This window comes from Hipposideros armiger, unplaced genomic scaffold (genome assembly GCF_001890085.2).
Source record: "Hipposideros armiger isolate ML-2016 unplaced genomic scaffold, ASM189008v1 scaffold_30, whole genome shotgun sequence".
In the NCBI taxonomy this organism is placed as follows: Eukaryota; Metazoa; Chordata; class Mammalia; order Chiroptera; family Hipposideridae; genus Hipposideros; species Hipposideros armiger.
In genome coordinates this window covers 5046808-5062577 of record NW_017731380.1, presented here as the reverse complement: position 1 = coordinate 5062577, position 15770 = coordinate 5046808, and the positions used below count along the sequence as shown (strand labels likewise).

Here is a 15770-nt window from a genome sequence, read left to right as displayed (position 1 = left end):
GCACCATCGCCGGTGACTCTCACGGCAGCCCAGCTCCAGGTTGAGCTGTTGTTCAGCATCTTAGCTGTGGAGGGCAGTGTCACTGACCCTCATATGTGGGATCCGAACCAGGGCCCTCTGGCATCCCAAAGCAGTTCTTAACCATCACGCCACTTGGCCGGCCCAAAAATGGTACATTTTTTATATGCACCATTTTCATAAATATGACAATTCAGTTTCAGGCCTTAACAAAAAAGAACAAAGAAATAATGATGAAGGGAGTATTACTACTGATAGATTTAACTACAGCAACAAAACTGTCAGTAAAAAACTCAAAACACAGCATTGTGGGAACCTTTAGTGTAGAGTCAAAGGCCCCAGCACACATAGTGAGCCTTGAAGGCCTCTTCGTATGACAGAATCAGAAAGGAAGTGCCATCTGTGATCCCGATGGAGATGGTCAGAGAAAGACTCAATTATATCTACTCTGCTCAAGAAACAGGGATTTTAACATATTTTACAAAAATCTAAACTAAGTTATTAAAGAAAAGCAATTTAGTCCTCAAAAACACTAAATCAGAAATATATAATATTTAAGAATTCTAAATAGCAGAGGCAATATTGTCCAGAAATAAATATTAAAATCAAAGACAAACGTATGCACTGTCCATATGCATTTGTCCAACAGCACAGATAACAGAGTTAGTGAGATACACATGTGCACGCAGCCCCCCTCCCCCACCACACACACACTATAGCAGCACTAATTTAAAAAGAAAATATATGCTTTCTTCTGAATTTGGATTCAGGAGTGCTAATTGCATCTTAATGTTTGTCATTTGAGGTTGTCACCTGTTCTTTTTTAAATGCAATTATTAGAGGGTTTCCTACCGACGTCGATGATTTCATCCTCAAAAGATCCCTTTTAACCCAAATTTTCATAAGTGGAAGGATGAACAACTTTTTCTAAAGTTTTAGAACATGTCTAAGGTTCCATCCCATTTTACTGTTTAATAAAAAGCAAACAATTATTGACCAGGATTTTCTGCCTGAACGTGCTGTGACTCTCCTGCAAAAACCATCTTTGCTAGCATCTAGGTTTATTGCTTGAAAAAAATGTTGATGGTATGTTGTTATTTTATTTGCAGTAAAGGTCAGTATGTTTTTTAAAAAAATATTTTATGAAAACATAAAATAATAATGGCATTTATATAATTGTACATGTTAAGGAGGAAATGGGGGTAATTGTAAAAAAAATGAACACGAGGAATAATATTTTCCCCTAAATGGGCAAAACATCACAGGGAAGTTTGAGACTCAGAACAGTTCTCATGCACACCTTTATTTAGAAGGCTTGATAGCACTGCTTCTTTCTCTATTGTTCTTTTCTCATTCCCTATTACCACCTCCTCACGTGTCACTCATTTTCGCTTTGTCCAGAGCAGGAGTATGATAAAGATTGGCTTTTAGTTTTTGAAAACACTGCCAGCAACAAAAAGATGGGGATAAACTCTTGGCAATTCTTCTGCCCAGTAGGTATTTTAAGACTTCAGAGAAATTGAGTAGTTTTTTTTCTTTTTTTTTAGACCTGATCCAAACCTACGAAAACATTCACCAACCCTGCTGCCTAATACATATTTTTCAGGGCCTGTGTATATTCTCCTCTATAACCTTTTTTTTCATGTCTTCATTTTAATAATACAGCTTACGTGAAAATTGCTGGATAAATTATTCATTTTTTTTCTATTTCCCAGTATTTCTGCTATAAAATAGATAATCTAACTGTGTAAATATATTTATAATAATTTAAGTTAGTCTTCTCTGCTTATTTGTTGGCCCACCTGCTTGTCTGTCTTGATCTAGTTCTTTACACTTCATTCTCAAGCCTTTGGCTGGGATAGACTGGAAGTACTTTGTTTCTGTTTGTTATGTAATGAAGACAAGCTGATAAGTAAATGCAAATGCTAATTCTATAGTTCCTTTCCATTTCACATGAAATTTCATTAGTGTTAAGTATAGAAAATTAATTACTCCTTAATCACAAGTCCACAGAACTTAATCACCAACTACAAATAACTATGTTAGAGGGCAATGTTATGGATTAACCATAAATCAACAGAGCAGGCAAATTCTGCATGAAGGCCAAAATCCAGGTGGATCCTCATGACTTCTTGCTAATAAAGAAATAGGCGCAATCTCTTGTAGTAGAACAATATTGTTCAAGAACTTATTCTTTTCTTCAACAATTTTGTTTTTATACTTTCTTGAGATCAGACTCAGGGGGTAAAATAGTAATAAAATAATTTCTATCCTTAAAGTGTTTGCAGTTGACTAGGAAAACTAGACGAGTAGAAAGAGAGAGATGAACGTTTAGGTGACTGGTCTTCCCAGATGTTTTGAAAGGGTAACAAGAAGGAGCAGCTCACCGAGACTTTTGGTAGTTAGTGAAGGTTCATGGGAGCGGAGGATGTTATGCAGAAACCCTAAAGTCAAGACTTACTTATATCTTCCCTTACTTATCTTTGCTCCACTTTTTTTTTGGACATTCAGTAATACCTATTTTATATTAACTTCAAATATACAGCATAGTGGTTAGATAATTTATATGTTTTAAGAAGTTATTCCACAGACTAGTCTAGTGCCCACCTGGCACTAGACATAGCTATTACCATATTATTGACTATATTCCCTAAGCTTTATATCTCCATGACTATTTTGTAATGACCAACTTGTACTTCTTAATCCCTTAACCTTTTTCACCCTGCTCCCCAAACTCCTTCACATCTATCACCCCAATAAATCAAGTACCCATTTAATACCATAGTTATTACAATTTTATTGACCATATTCCTTATGTTATACCCAACATCCACATGACTACTTTGTAACAATCAATTTGTACTTCTTAATCTCTTTCCCTTTTTCACTCGTTCCCAATAACTTCCCAACTGGCAACCATAAATTGTTCTCTGTATCTATGAGTTTGTTTCTGTTTTGTTTGTTCATTTTGTTCTTTAGATTCAACATATAAAAGAAATCACATTGCTTTTGTTTTTTTCTGTCTGACATATTCTACTCTGCATAGCACCCTCCGGATCCATCCATGCTGCCAAAGATGGCAAGAACACATTCCCATCCATGGCTGAGCAATATTCCATTGTATATATGTACCACCTCCTCTTTATCTATTTATCCATCGATGGACACCCAGGCTGCCTCCACATCTTGATCATTGTAAACAATGCTGCTATGAACATATGGATGCACATGTCCCCTCAAGGAGTACTATGGGTTTCTTCGGATAAGTGCCCAGAAGTGGGATTACTGGGTCCTTCTTTGTCTTCTTATAGCCTTTGTTTTAAGGTCTATTTTGTCTGGTATAAGTATTGCTACCACAACTTTTTTGTTTGTTTCCATTTTCATGAAATATATTTTTCCCATCTCTTTATTTTCATCTCTTTATTTATGTGTGTGTCTTTCAATCCAAAGTGAGACTCTTGTAGATAGCATATGTAAGGGTCTTATTTTCTTATCCATTCAGCCACCCTATCTTTTGATTGGGGCATTTAATCCATTTACATTGAAAGTAATTGTTGATAGATATGTAGTTATTGCCATTTTATTATATATATTTTTAGTTTTTTTTGTCTTAAAGAAGTCTCTAACATTATTTTTTTTTGAAGGAGACTTTTTATTACTTTTATGTACAGAAAACGCCAACAGTGGACACTCAGCCCAGCTTGGTGGCCAGTTCTTTAGCCTTGGCCTTCTCCAGCTTGGCGATGCGAGCCACGGACTTGGGGCCCAGGACGTTGCCGCCCCAGTGGCGGTGGATCTCATCGTATCTGTCGTTATAATTGGTCCGGATAGCTTCCACCAGCTTAGCCAACGCTCCTTTGTCTTGCGAGTTAACCTGTGTAAAGGCGACGGTGGTGCAGGTCTTCCTGTGGACTAGACGCCCCAGCCTGGCCTTCCCCTTGATAATGCAGTAGGGAACCCCCATCTTGCGGCACAGGGCAGGCAGGAAGACAACCAGCTCGATAGGATCCACGTCATGTGCTATCACCACCAGCTGAGCCTTCTTGTTCTCCACCAAAGTGGTGACAGTATTAACCCCTGCTCGAAGGACAGGTGGCCTCTTGGTGGGGACATCCCCTTTGCCAGCAGCTTTTTTCTCAGCCCGAGCCAACAATCTCTGCTTCTTCTCTTGCTTTGTCTCTGGTCTGTACTTGTGAGCCAGCTTAAGCAGCTGAGTAGCTATCTGGTGGTCCAAGGCCTGGGTGAACTGGTTAATGGCAGGAGGCACTTTCAGACGCTTATAGAGAATAGCTCTTTGCCGCTGCAGCCGAATGTACCGAGGCCATTTGACAAAGCGGGTGAGGTCCCTTTTGGGCTGGATGTCCTGTCCAATGCCAAAATTCTTGGGCCTTTTCTCAAACAGAGGATTTACCACCTTCTTGGCCTCCTGCTTCTTCACGACAGCAGGGGCTGGCGCCACCTTCTTCCCCTTCGCCTTCTTCCCTTTCGGCATCTTGGGCAGCGGGAGGAGAGAGAAAGAAAAGGGGATTGTCTCTAACATTCTTGTAATACAGGTTTGGTGGAGATGAACTCCTTTAGATTTTTCTTGTCTGGGAAGCTCTTAATCTGTTCTTTGATTCTCAATGATAGCTTTGCTGGGTAGGGTAATCTTGGTTGTAGACTTTTCATCACTTTGAATATTTCCTGCCAATCTCTACTGGCCTGCAAAGTTTCTGTTGAGAAATCAGCTGCCAGTCTTATGGGGGCTCCCTTCTAGGTAACTAACTGCTCTTCTCTTGCTGCTTTTAAGATTCTCTCTTTGTTTTTAACCTTTGCCATTTTAATTATAATGTGTCCAAAGAGTGGCCAAAGCAATGATGTGTTGAAGACTTCACTGTCTGGCAGCTGGTGAGAGCTCATTATCAGCATCTCTTTCTAATTCTGTATTCAGTGGCATAATGTTAGTAAGTTGCTTGAAATTGGTGGTGGTAATAATATTTACACCATGGGAATTGGCAAATGCTACACAGCGGGGCTTAAACAAATTCCTCCAAAGAGCAGGTTGTTAAACATTTGCCAGCACAGCACATAGCCAGGGAATGTATTATTCCTCAATTCTACTAGAAAATTTAGTGGAGAATAAACAGACAGAATAGTGTTTTCAATATCAGTAAGGAATGGTCCCTGATAAAGCAAAGGTTAGAACTATAAATAAGACACTATGTTGTTTTCTTAGAAGCTACAATAGGGAGGATAAAACAAGTTAGAAATCACTATCTCAAGACCAAATCAGTTTTAAAAGTTCAAGGGATGAGAGGAAGGCTAGAAGGACTGCTCTAAAAATACATTTCATTGGTTGGTCTATGGATTGTTGGGTCATTAGGGCCCCACAATTATTGTTGTGTAAAGTTTATAAGTCACTCAGACAAGAGTGTTGCTTGGGGGGATGAATTTCCTCAGAGTTTTTATCAACCTTCCAAGGGGATTCTACCCGATGTCAGCAATAGAAAGCAAGAATGTAACAATGTTTAAGAATGTTGGCATAGATCTCTGATACTTCATTACTATGCAATGTGGGCAAAGTTACATAAACTCTCTCTGGGCTTCAGATTCCTCTTTCTTAAAATTGGGAAGTAAAATACTTACCTTGGAGAATTTATTGAAGATTAAATGAATTAAAGGTGTGAGATCACTCAGGACTTGCCTGGCATATCATGCATACTCAAATGTTATTTATTGTCTCTATTAGCATATATTCACAAGGACTGATGGCTTCCATAAAATGGGTTAAGCATGATCTGATCTGTCATTCCAAACATGTTTACAGATTTCCACAGGTCATTCCTAATCCTTGAGCTTGACAAATGTGAAGTAACAAATATAAAGATTAAGCGTAAAATTTTGAGCATTTGTCCAAATTCTCTACAATTAACCCTGAATATTTGTGATATAATTGCCATCTTTTCTAATATTACGAACATATATAGAAGATATGATTTCTCTTTACAGCAGATACTACTTCTCATAGATTTACCTAAACAAAGAGGAAAGTCACAGATCTGAAATCCCAATGAAGCTGGCCTGATAAGATGATGTATTAAAGAAATATAACATTGAAATGTTTTTAGAAAAACATATGCACTTAAAAAAGATACAAGACTTTTTTTTTCCCTGGATGGGGAATTATTCACTGCCTGCCAGTCTCTATGCACTACTTAAACAAAAGCAGTAGAGAAAAAGTGACCGTTCAATAGAGAACCCTCACTTCACTTACAGTTCTACTTCTGGTGTGCCAGAAATCCCACTGTAAGGCCTTGCTCATGGCCACAAATATGACAATCGCTGGAATAATTTCTGAGATATAATACAAATATTTTTGGTGATGAATCACTTATAAAATTCCTTGAAAATAAAAGTCTTCTACCTATGTCCTAAATCCATAAGGTCCAAGAATCATAAATCATCTGTGTAAAGAGCCTAACTATATACTTATTCATGGAATGATAGTTGGTAAAAAGATGAGAAGAAGAAAAAATAAGCAGGGTTCTTTTATGGGGTTTTAAAATAATCCTGTGACTATTGCACCAACCTAAAATTAGTCCTAAGAATATACATGGATGTGATGGTACAGATACTGGTGTGAAAAATAGAGGGCCTGTGTTCTCTTCCTAGCAATACCATTAATTTGTTAAGATGTTGTATGCATCACTGGATCTCATTTTTGTTTTTTACAGTATTGGGTTAGAAACAATGGTTTTCAAACTGAGCTCCAAGGAACCCTCAGCACCCCAACAGAAGTGTCTCAGGGGTGGCATTGAGAAGATGGCAATATCAGCACTCCAGCTCTTTCCCCCACCACTGCAATCAATCAAGATAATACCACTTCAATCAGTTTTACAGATTAAATATTTACAAGTTTTCCATATTTTCTTTAAGCAAATTTTGTTTGAAAAAGATAACTTATAACAAGTTGAAAATCATTGACTGGTTCAGCCTTAAAGATTGGAAACTCTTCCTTACAGTTTCCCCATTGCTAGTGTAGGAGGTGATATTTTATGTAATACTCAAAATTAGCTCTAACTACTTAGATTATTCACACTCATAATTACTTAGAACATAGATGACTATATAAAACTGATGAAGTGCAAATACTAAGAGGTGAATATTCAGCAGGGTTGAGGTCTTTTCAATATTTTAGAAGTTACAAGTTAACAAAGGAAAAAATATGATGTCTCCTATTAATTTTAAGGCATCTTTTATTTAATTCCTTTTACCATCCACTGTGGCTAATCACAGGATTATATATTGCTAAGTACCTTAAGGAAACTTTTATGAGTGACCACAGGGTTACTCAGAGTTACTTAAGGAGATATTGCATGTCCAGTGTTCCTTCCTTTGTATCATACAGTTTTGCCAAAGAATAAATATATGAGCTACCTAAAGCAACCATCTGAAGATTCTTAAACACTCTTTTCATTTCTGTCTTTTTTTTTTTTCTTTTTAGCTGAACCATCCTGCCACCTGTTGGCAGCTCAGCGGCAGCTCAACTCGGGCTGGGACTCAAACCGCTGTTGCTCAGATCTTGCACTCTTGCGTGAGCTCTTAACCAACTGAGCCACTCGGCCAGCTCTGTCTCTGTCTTTCTTTGTCTCTACCTCTGTCTCTGTCTTCCTCTCTCTTCTTTCTTCTTCTTTCCCCAATTCTCTTTTTTCCCTCCCTCATTTCCTTCCCTCTTTCTTTTCTCTTCTTTTGGCTCTTCCTTCACCTACTTTTCTTTTTTTCTTTCATTTATTTGCTAAACAATTTTTGAATCTCCACAAGGAGCCCAACACTTTACCAGCACTGGCAATTTACAGTTATATAAGAAAATCTGGTACTTTTCTCACAGAATATATAGTCCAGGAGATGAGACAGACAAGTAAACTGCCTATGTGAGTATAGATTGAAAGGTCCTATAGGATAAATACTCAAGGGTGCTGTTGAAGCAAGAGGCAAGACTTTTAAATCAGAAAAGCAATTGGGGATAGACATGGAGGGAGTGGTACTTCAAGAATGTTTTGAAGAATGAATAGGAATTAAGTAGACAAAATGTGTGTATGCGCCTGTATGTGGGCTGTGGAGGAAGTATTCTAGGTAGAAGAAAAAAGGCACAGATGCCTAAAACAGGTGATGCACTGGGGGAATGTGCAAGTTTCAGTGAGGCTGGCTGGTTGCCTAGATGTCAAAAAGGGGTGTTGGGAGATAATAGCTGTAAGGAGCAGAAATATCATAAGGGATCTTATAAGACAAACTTTACTGGTATGAATCTTACCCCCAAAATATTATGATGCAGCAGACAGCTATTGATCAAGAGGATGCCATCGTCACACATGGTAGGCTTCTGAGGAGAGACTGGCGGGGGCCAGTCCTAAGATGGTGCAACTGCTAGGATGTGCTTCCAGGCATCCAGGAGAAAGGAATGAGGGCTGTAGTGTATGTCAGGGAGAATTGAAACCAAGAAATAAATCTATGACAAATCAATTAACAATTAACCCTGCCTTTACCTGAAGGGTCTAAGAAAAATACATGGTAAGAAATGGATTATTTTGGTTCTCCAAGGGACCTGGCTACAATCGACAGTAAAGATTGAAATCCTACTGAGCTTCCACATATAGCAAATACTCCCACAGATACTTCCATGACATTAAATCCAGACTTCCAACTCCCATCAGTTCACCATTCAATAAATGTTTCCCGGAGAATTAAATATAGTATTGTATTTGGCTTTGTTTGTTTGTTTTTGACAGAGTAACAGAGTAGAGCAGCTGGGATGCTCTGACCTTAAGGTTCCTCTTTCTGCATGTTGGGTGCATTTTTATCATTGTGGAGTCAATATAATACTCTGTAAGTGCAGAGAAATAGTCTAATTTTTGCAAAACGCTCTGGAATATGATAACAATTAGTTCAGAAAAGGAATTCATATTCATCAGATCAATCAAAATAATCAATGTATTCATTGTTTAAAACCAGCTGTACATGCTGCAGTGATTTCTGGGGGAGTGGAGATGGATGTAGGAAAGGATCTGTATTGTAAATTATAGAAATCGAAAGGGCTTATTTTGTTAAAACCAGTGGTTAAAACTATCACAGGAAAAAGTGTATCTGAATATACTTTGATTTTTTTTTAATTCATTGTACTGGGTAGACTGTTTGAATCACAGGGCTAGTGTTTCTCAAATTGTGGTGCCGGGATCAGTAGCATCAACCTCACTTGGGAACCTGTCAGAAAAACGAATTCTGCAAATCCACTTCAGAGTTATTGAAACAGAAACTCTGCGGAGCAGGGGAGGTAGTAATCTGGATTTTAATCAGCCAGCAAGCAAGTTTTGATGCACATCAAAGTTTAAGAATCACTGTGACTGAGCTCTTATCATAGTCTATAGCATGGACTCCAGAATCAGATAGACTCTGCCGTTAAATAGATGTGACCCTGGGCAATTTACTTAACTTCTCTGAACTTTAGTTTCCTCATTTTTTAAATGGGGATAAACATATTTCCTACTGCATAGGGTAGTTGTAGAGACTCAATGAGATAATGCATTTTTTGATCGATTCATTCATTGAATCTATACTTACTCATTGGGCGCCTGCTTCCCCCCCAGGCACCCTTTTAGGCACTGGACATTTAATGGTGAATAAAACAGACAAGGTCCTTATTTGGGAGGCAAGGAGATATGCATTCTAGTGCATACTTGTTGGGACTCAACATTGAGTCTGAGTGGCACACAGAAAGCTCTCCATAAATGTTCTTTGTGATGAGTATTAGCTAATCATTTCTATAGATCAGAATTGAAAAGCAATGCCATTTTCAATTTTCTCAATTCAGCTTTTGGAAACATTTTTAAGATCAATGTAGGTCTGGCTGGAACTTCACTCTAAAAATCACCTTAGCTTTTAAAACAGAAAAAAACCTAAAGACTGTAATTTAAGAAAATAAAATTGCCACAGAATCTAAAGACAAGATTTTACTCTAATGAAAATGAAGATAAACTCAAGGGCTGCTGTTTAGGTCATTCCAAAGTATTAGTATGTTTGTAAAGGACTAGCACAGCCCAAAGTTTTGGTCCTATTGCCTGCAGAGCACATTAAAACAATGGGCTATTCGATTTTTAAATGATGCTTAAAAGCCCCTCTGTGCTTGATCTTCTGGTTGTCCAGGAAAAGCTGCCACAACTTTCTTAACAGCCTCTCTCATCTGGTGATGGAGGCCTAGTCATTTGAATAAAAAAAGGGCAGAGAAAACGCTGAGAGGCAGTTTGATCTAACTCAACCTTTTCAAATGACTACACTAATTTTAAACATATGAATTTAACTGTATGTTTGCCCCTCTATAAACAGGGCGAACAAACAGTATATCATTTTTACACTTGAACTGTATTATGATTTTAATGCAGGCTCAGGTGAGGTGAGGTCAGAAGATACAATTAAATGAATCTGGTACCAGCTGGAGATTAGGCTCTCTTTAACCATGCTTGGGTGATTTATCCATCAACAACTCATGTACTGCTCCATAAAAATTGATATCTGTTTTAAAATAGGTATTAAAATACAGTGTACTTTTAAAATTAGAGACTAAAATATTGTGTAGTTGCCAGCAGGTAGGTTATTTAATATTCATGTGCAATATGAAACAGAAAGATTCCTGTTCTTGGAATAAATGTCTATTAGAATAAATTTGCCCTAGTTGTCAATATATACCGAGCTTCTGGGCTTGGTCAAGTCCTTGGAAACAAATGCAGAAACAAACTTTTAAATCATTTATAACCCCCAGCATGTGGAATGGTGATATGTAATTACCTCACTTGTTAAATAGCTCTATCTGTTTCTCAAGGATATATTTAAATGATATTTTTTCATGAAAGGCTGTCTAAAAACAAAAACAGGGAAAAGAAAGGAACAGAAATGACAAGTAAATGTGTTTATTAAGAACAAACACATAATCTCAGTGCTTTTATACATTCTACTGTGGACTACAAGCGGTAGACTTCAATCTTGTGGATGAATTTGGTTCCTAATAGATGTAAATTTAAATATTTGGATTTTCAGCTTTGAAAGCCAACTTGGAGCCGTAAGTAAAAGGCAATCATTTGTCTGCTAATAGACATATAAAAACTTAAACAAATGAGCATTTAAAAGTAATATTTTCTTAACCATTTCCTGAAAGAAAAGTAATTCTGCCTGTCTAATCCAGTAATTTATATAGTTTAGTGATTTGCTTGTCAATAATGAACAAATTGCCCTAATATATTACTGTAATGCTTCATTTTCATTAAGACATCTGCCAACTTTTCAAAAAACCTTTTCCATTTGTGATTTGACTTATAATTGTAGAGTCCCTTGAGGGAGTTTCAATATTATTCTAATCAATTTTATCCATAATACACAATATGGATGATTGCATTGCAATGTAATTTCCAAAGTTAGCTTCTCGCATTAGTCATTCTCAAAGAGAGGAGACACTGCTGGTTTCTCCAGAACATATTTTAGAAAGGAAACTCACTGCAGCAATGAAGCAAAGAATATTTTTTATCATTTGAATGTATCACAACATGAATATGTATATGTACAGATATGCTTATATAATTTACAACCACACTTTAAAGCTTTATGGTCTATAACATTTATATGTTATTTTTATGCAATCAGATGATAATGGATTTTACAACCAGAAGCTTCAAAAGTTAAAAAGTCCTCCAAGATGATCTTCCTGTGTCTGGACTCCTGTGATAATGCCATAGTCTTTTTTTCTTTTTTGAAACAAGGGGAGGTGGATCATAGTTCCAGGGAGAGCTGGAAAAATAAGGGCTCTTAGTCCCACTCCAAATTTAATCAAGTCTGCAAAAATGTCTTTCTACTAGGCTCTATTCATAACAAGTACAATACCTTGGCTCCCATCTGTAAAACTCTGTATTTCAGTTTTAAACTTCTCCTGACCCAGGTGGGGAAGAGTTATGTATGGTACTTGTTGATGAACCCAATACTCCAAGACCCTCCTAATCATCAGCATTAATGTCCTCCCCAGGACTGTCTAATCTACCCAAAGGAGGAGAAAGCCTACCCCTAACATGTCAGAGAAGCCTACTTTCAACTTAGGAGCACTGAAGAAGAGACAAATAGGTCCAATAAATATTCTAAAACATAGAATGAAAGGAAGTCAAAATAAAAAAATAACAACATTTTTGATGAAGAGCAAGTCAGTGGTAGTATCAAAAAAGTTTTTTTTTTCGATTTCTGGTTTGCTTTTACTGATATTTTCTGTCTCCCATTTCTTTAAACACTTGCAGGGAGTAGGAAAAATGAACCCCAATTCTCAGGATTCTACATTCAAGACTCCTATTTTTAATTATTTATAAGTTGTTTCAACAAATCATTTATTTTATTTATTTATTTATCTTTTTTTATTGGGGAATTGGGGGGATGGGAACAGTGCTGGGGAATTGGGGAAGGGGAACAGACAAGTTGCTGTCCTTTTGTTCTTCAGTCTAGTTGTGGAGGACGTTGCTTCACTGGCCCAAGTTGGCACCATCATTGTGCTCTTCCCGGGTGAGGCACATCAGCCGCCGGCTTCTGGACGGCCGCTCACTGCGGCTGCTGGCCGTTCATGCTGGCTGCTGGCCACACATGGTAGCCCATGGCAACCCACTGCAGCAGGGGCTGCAGCCTTCGCCATCACCGACGACTCATGGCAGCCCAGCTCCAGGTCGAGCTGTTGTTCAGCATCTTAGTTGTAGAGGGCAGTGTCATTGGCCCTCATATGTGGATCCGAACTGGGGCCCTCTGGCATCCCAAGCCAGTTCTTAACCATCACGCCACTCGGCCAGCCCTCAACAAATCATTTTGATGTTAAAGTAAAAATAAAAAACCTTTTAGTCTTATTATTAGGTTGAATGAATTAAAATAAACAATATTGCTTTCTTCCCAACCCAAGCAGGTACTAATTCATAATTAAAGTTAATAAAGCTGCCATTAACAAATATTTATTAAGTGTTTACCAAACACAACGTAATTTGCTAGAACATATATGAAGAAAAATTTAAAACACTACCTAGGGACTCAAAAGAAAGCTTGGATACTAGAAAGACATTTATTATTTGTAGGTAAGATGATTCAGTATGCTAAAGCTTTCAATTCTATTTAAATTAATTTAATCCTTATAAAAAATAATCCCGATCAAAGTATTGCCAAGCCTTTAAAAAAAAACTTGAATAAATGAGCTTATCTGGAAAAATAAGCTTAGGATACAGGGAGTAAGGGCAACAAGCATTCCAAGCTGTAAAAATGAATGGGCCAAGATTTATGGGCCGCAATTTAGAAAGGATGTTCAAAAGATGATACATAGAAACATTTGATGGAACCTAGAGTTCATATAGGACAGAGGAGGATTAGGTTATAAAGACAGAATGGACCCAGATTGGGGAGAACTTTTTATTCTAAGCTAAGTATGGGGACTTTCTTCCAAAGAGAAATAATTTAAGAGTTTTAAGCCAAGGAATTACACTCGGAAAGAGCTACTTAAGAGCAGCCTAGCAGTAGTGTGCATGTTGAATTGGAAGGGGAAGAGAGTCTAAACAGGCAGGATAGTTAGAAGGCTATAGAAGAAATAATCTATGCATGAAATGGTAAAGGCCCAGAATAAAATCGTGTAATTTATAAATGGAAGGAGCTTCAGATCATCTAGTGCAGTGGCTTTCAAGTATTTATTTATTTATTTGGTAACTATGGGCCATAGTTAAGAAACATATTTTACCTAAACACACACACACACACACACACACACCAAAAGTTTAACAGAACAATATTTATCCTTTAGTATTTATGATGATACCTGACTTTTCTTTGGCTCTATTCCTTTAAAATTTTTGAAAACGCTGATGGGGAACGCAGTATTTAAGATTTTTTCAACAGGTTGTGACTTGCTGTTTGTAAAATATAGATCAGGTGCAGCATCTTTACTTTTCAGAAGGGAAACTAAAGGTACAAAGAAACCAAGAGACATGTTCAGGGTCTCACTGCTCATGATTAGAGGCCAGGTCCATGAACTTCCATTAGAAAACACCACGATTAGGAGGGTATCCATGGTAGAAATAGATCTGATGGTGATTTTACAGGAGAGATTAAACAAGGCAAAGTGACTGACTGTAAAAAATCAAAGCCAACTGAGATTTTATACCTGGTTAGTTGAGTAAATAGAGTTGCCATAGAATTACAGGTATGTGAAGAAGGAACTGTGTTGGGAGAAATATATACATTCATGTTAAAGTTAAGAGGGCTGAGGAATATCAAACTGCCCAGCAGGCAGAGAGAGCTGCAGCAGAAGTATTTAAATGAAAAATCTTATAGGTCATCAATGTGGGAATGACCGGATGATGACATTCAACCTGATAAATGTATATTGAATACCTCTGCTATTCATGGCCAAATTATATCAATAGATATTAGAGTCAAAGATGAGTAAAATCAGGCCCCTGTACATGAGAAGCCGTTATTCAAAAGTTTGTTGATAGTACTGTACTTCCTTGGAATTAAATTGCTATTCTGGCTAAAATTTCAATAAAATTTATTTTCAAAACTTTAAAATTTCTTTTAAAAGCCTTCAAAATTTTAATTTTCTACAGTTTGATCCAATAACTTTACACTGGCCTTTACACCAAAGTCATTGTTTTTTAGCAATAATGTATTTGTGTGTGTGTGTGTGTGTGTGTGTGTGTGTGTGTGTGTGTGTCTGTGTCTGTGTCTGTCATCTGTGTGTCTATGTGAAGTGTCTTTCCTTTTGACATCACCAATATTTTTTAAGGTGGCAAGTTGCCTCTTACCAGATTACCTCTGAAGAGAAACAGCCTGTGACAGGGAAATGAACAGCTGGGTGGCAGCCTACAGCAACTCTGTTGTTTTGCACTGATATAGCATTTTAATATAAATGGCTGAAATGCAATCTGAAAATAGTTATGCATTGCAAACAAGCTCCACAAAGCTGGTTAGCATTTAAGCTGATATTTGTGGGTCGAATCCTTTCTAGGTGCTTCTCTTTCTTTAACGATAATGATGGTGATCTTCACACTGCCCATTTGAGGGAGGAAAAAAGGGTGCCGAAACCAGGCACAAGCATTGTAGTGTTGACACAAATTTGAAGAAACTCTAGGATCCCTAACACCAAATCCACTTGGGCTTTTTTTTTCCTTTCCATTTTAGCCAAACAACATAGAGTTTTATCATTAGGAGAAATGAAACTGACCATCACAAAGTCAAAATTTAAATCATTAGCAATGATTACATATAACTTTTATACTGGGTTTTATCCCAAGTTCAGAGATTCTTGCACTCTGAACTGTTAAAATTTTTATGGTGTTTGAACCTATAAAGTGAATATACTGCTTTCTACCATGTCAGCTTTCCAGACTGTTGGAGACATTTTCTAGCCATCTATCTGCTCTGCTGAGGAGATCCTTGACCTGTGCCTTTTCTCACACCACACCATGGGACACTCTTGCTCACTGACCAGGATGGTAAAGTAGTCAGCTCATTTCAAGTTCTCTACCCAGTGGTTAAACTATACATATTGCTATTGTTACTCCTCATACCTAACAAAAATGGGCATTTAGAATAATCTGATAGCATGATATGGAGGGTTATACCAGAAGAAAAAGAGAAAGAGAGAAGTAGGAGAGACACAGAGAATGATAATGCAGTAAAGCAGGATATTTTGAAACTGCTATTGTGATAGGGTTATAGCATAC

At 37.4% G+C, this 15770-nt stretch overlaps 1 protein-coding gene across 1 annotated transcript; it reads right to left on the bottom strand.

Moving 5' to 3' along the window:
* Positions 1-3667: 3667 nt before the first annotated feature.
* Positions 3668-4543, bottom strand: RPL7A (ribosomal protein L7a). Its single transcript, XM_019636825.1, has one exon. It carries the CDS (start codon positions 4508-4510, stop codon positions 3710-3712), a length of 801 nt encoding a protein of 266 aa, XP_019492370.1. The 5' UTR covers positions 4511-4543; the 3' UTR covers positions 3668-3709.
* Positions 4544-15770: the final 11227 nt, after the last annotated feature.

Excerpts from the sequence above, each read along its gene's own strand:
- RPL7A (XM_019636825.1), bottom strand. The coding sequence starts at position 4,510 with ATGCCGAAAGGGAAGAAGGCGAAGGGGAAGAAGGTGGCGCCAGCCCCT.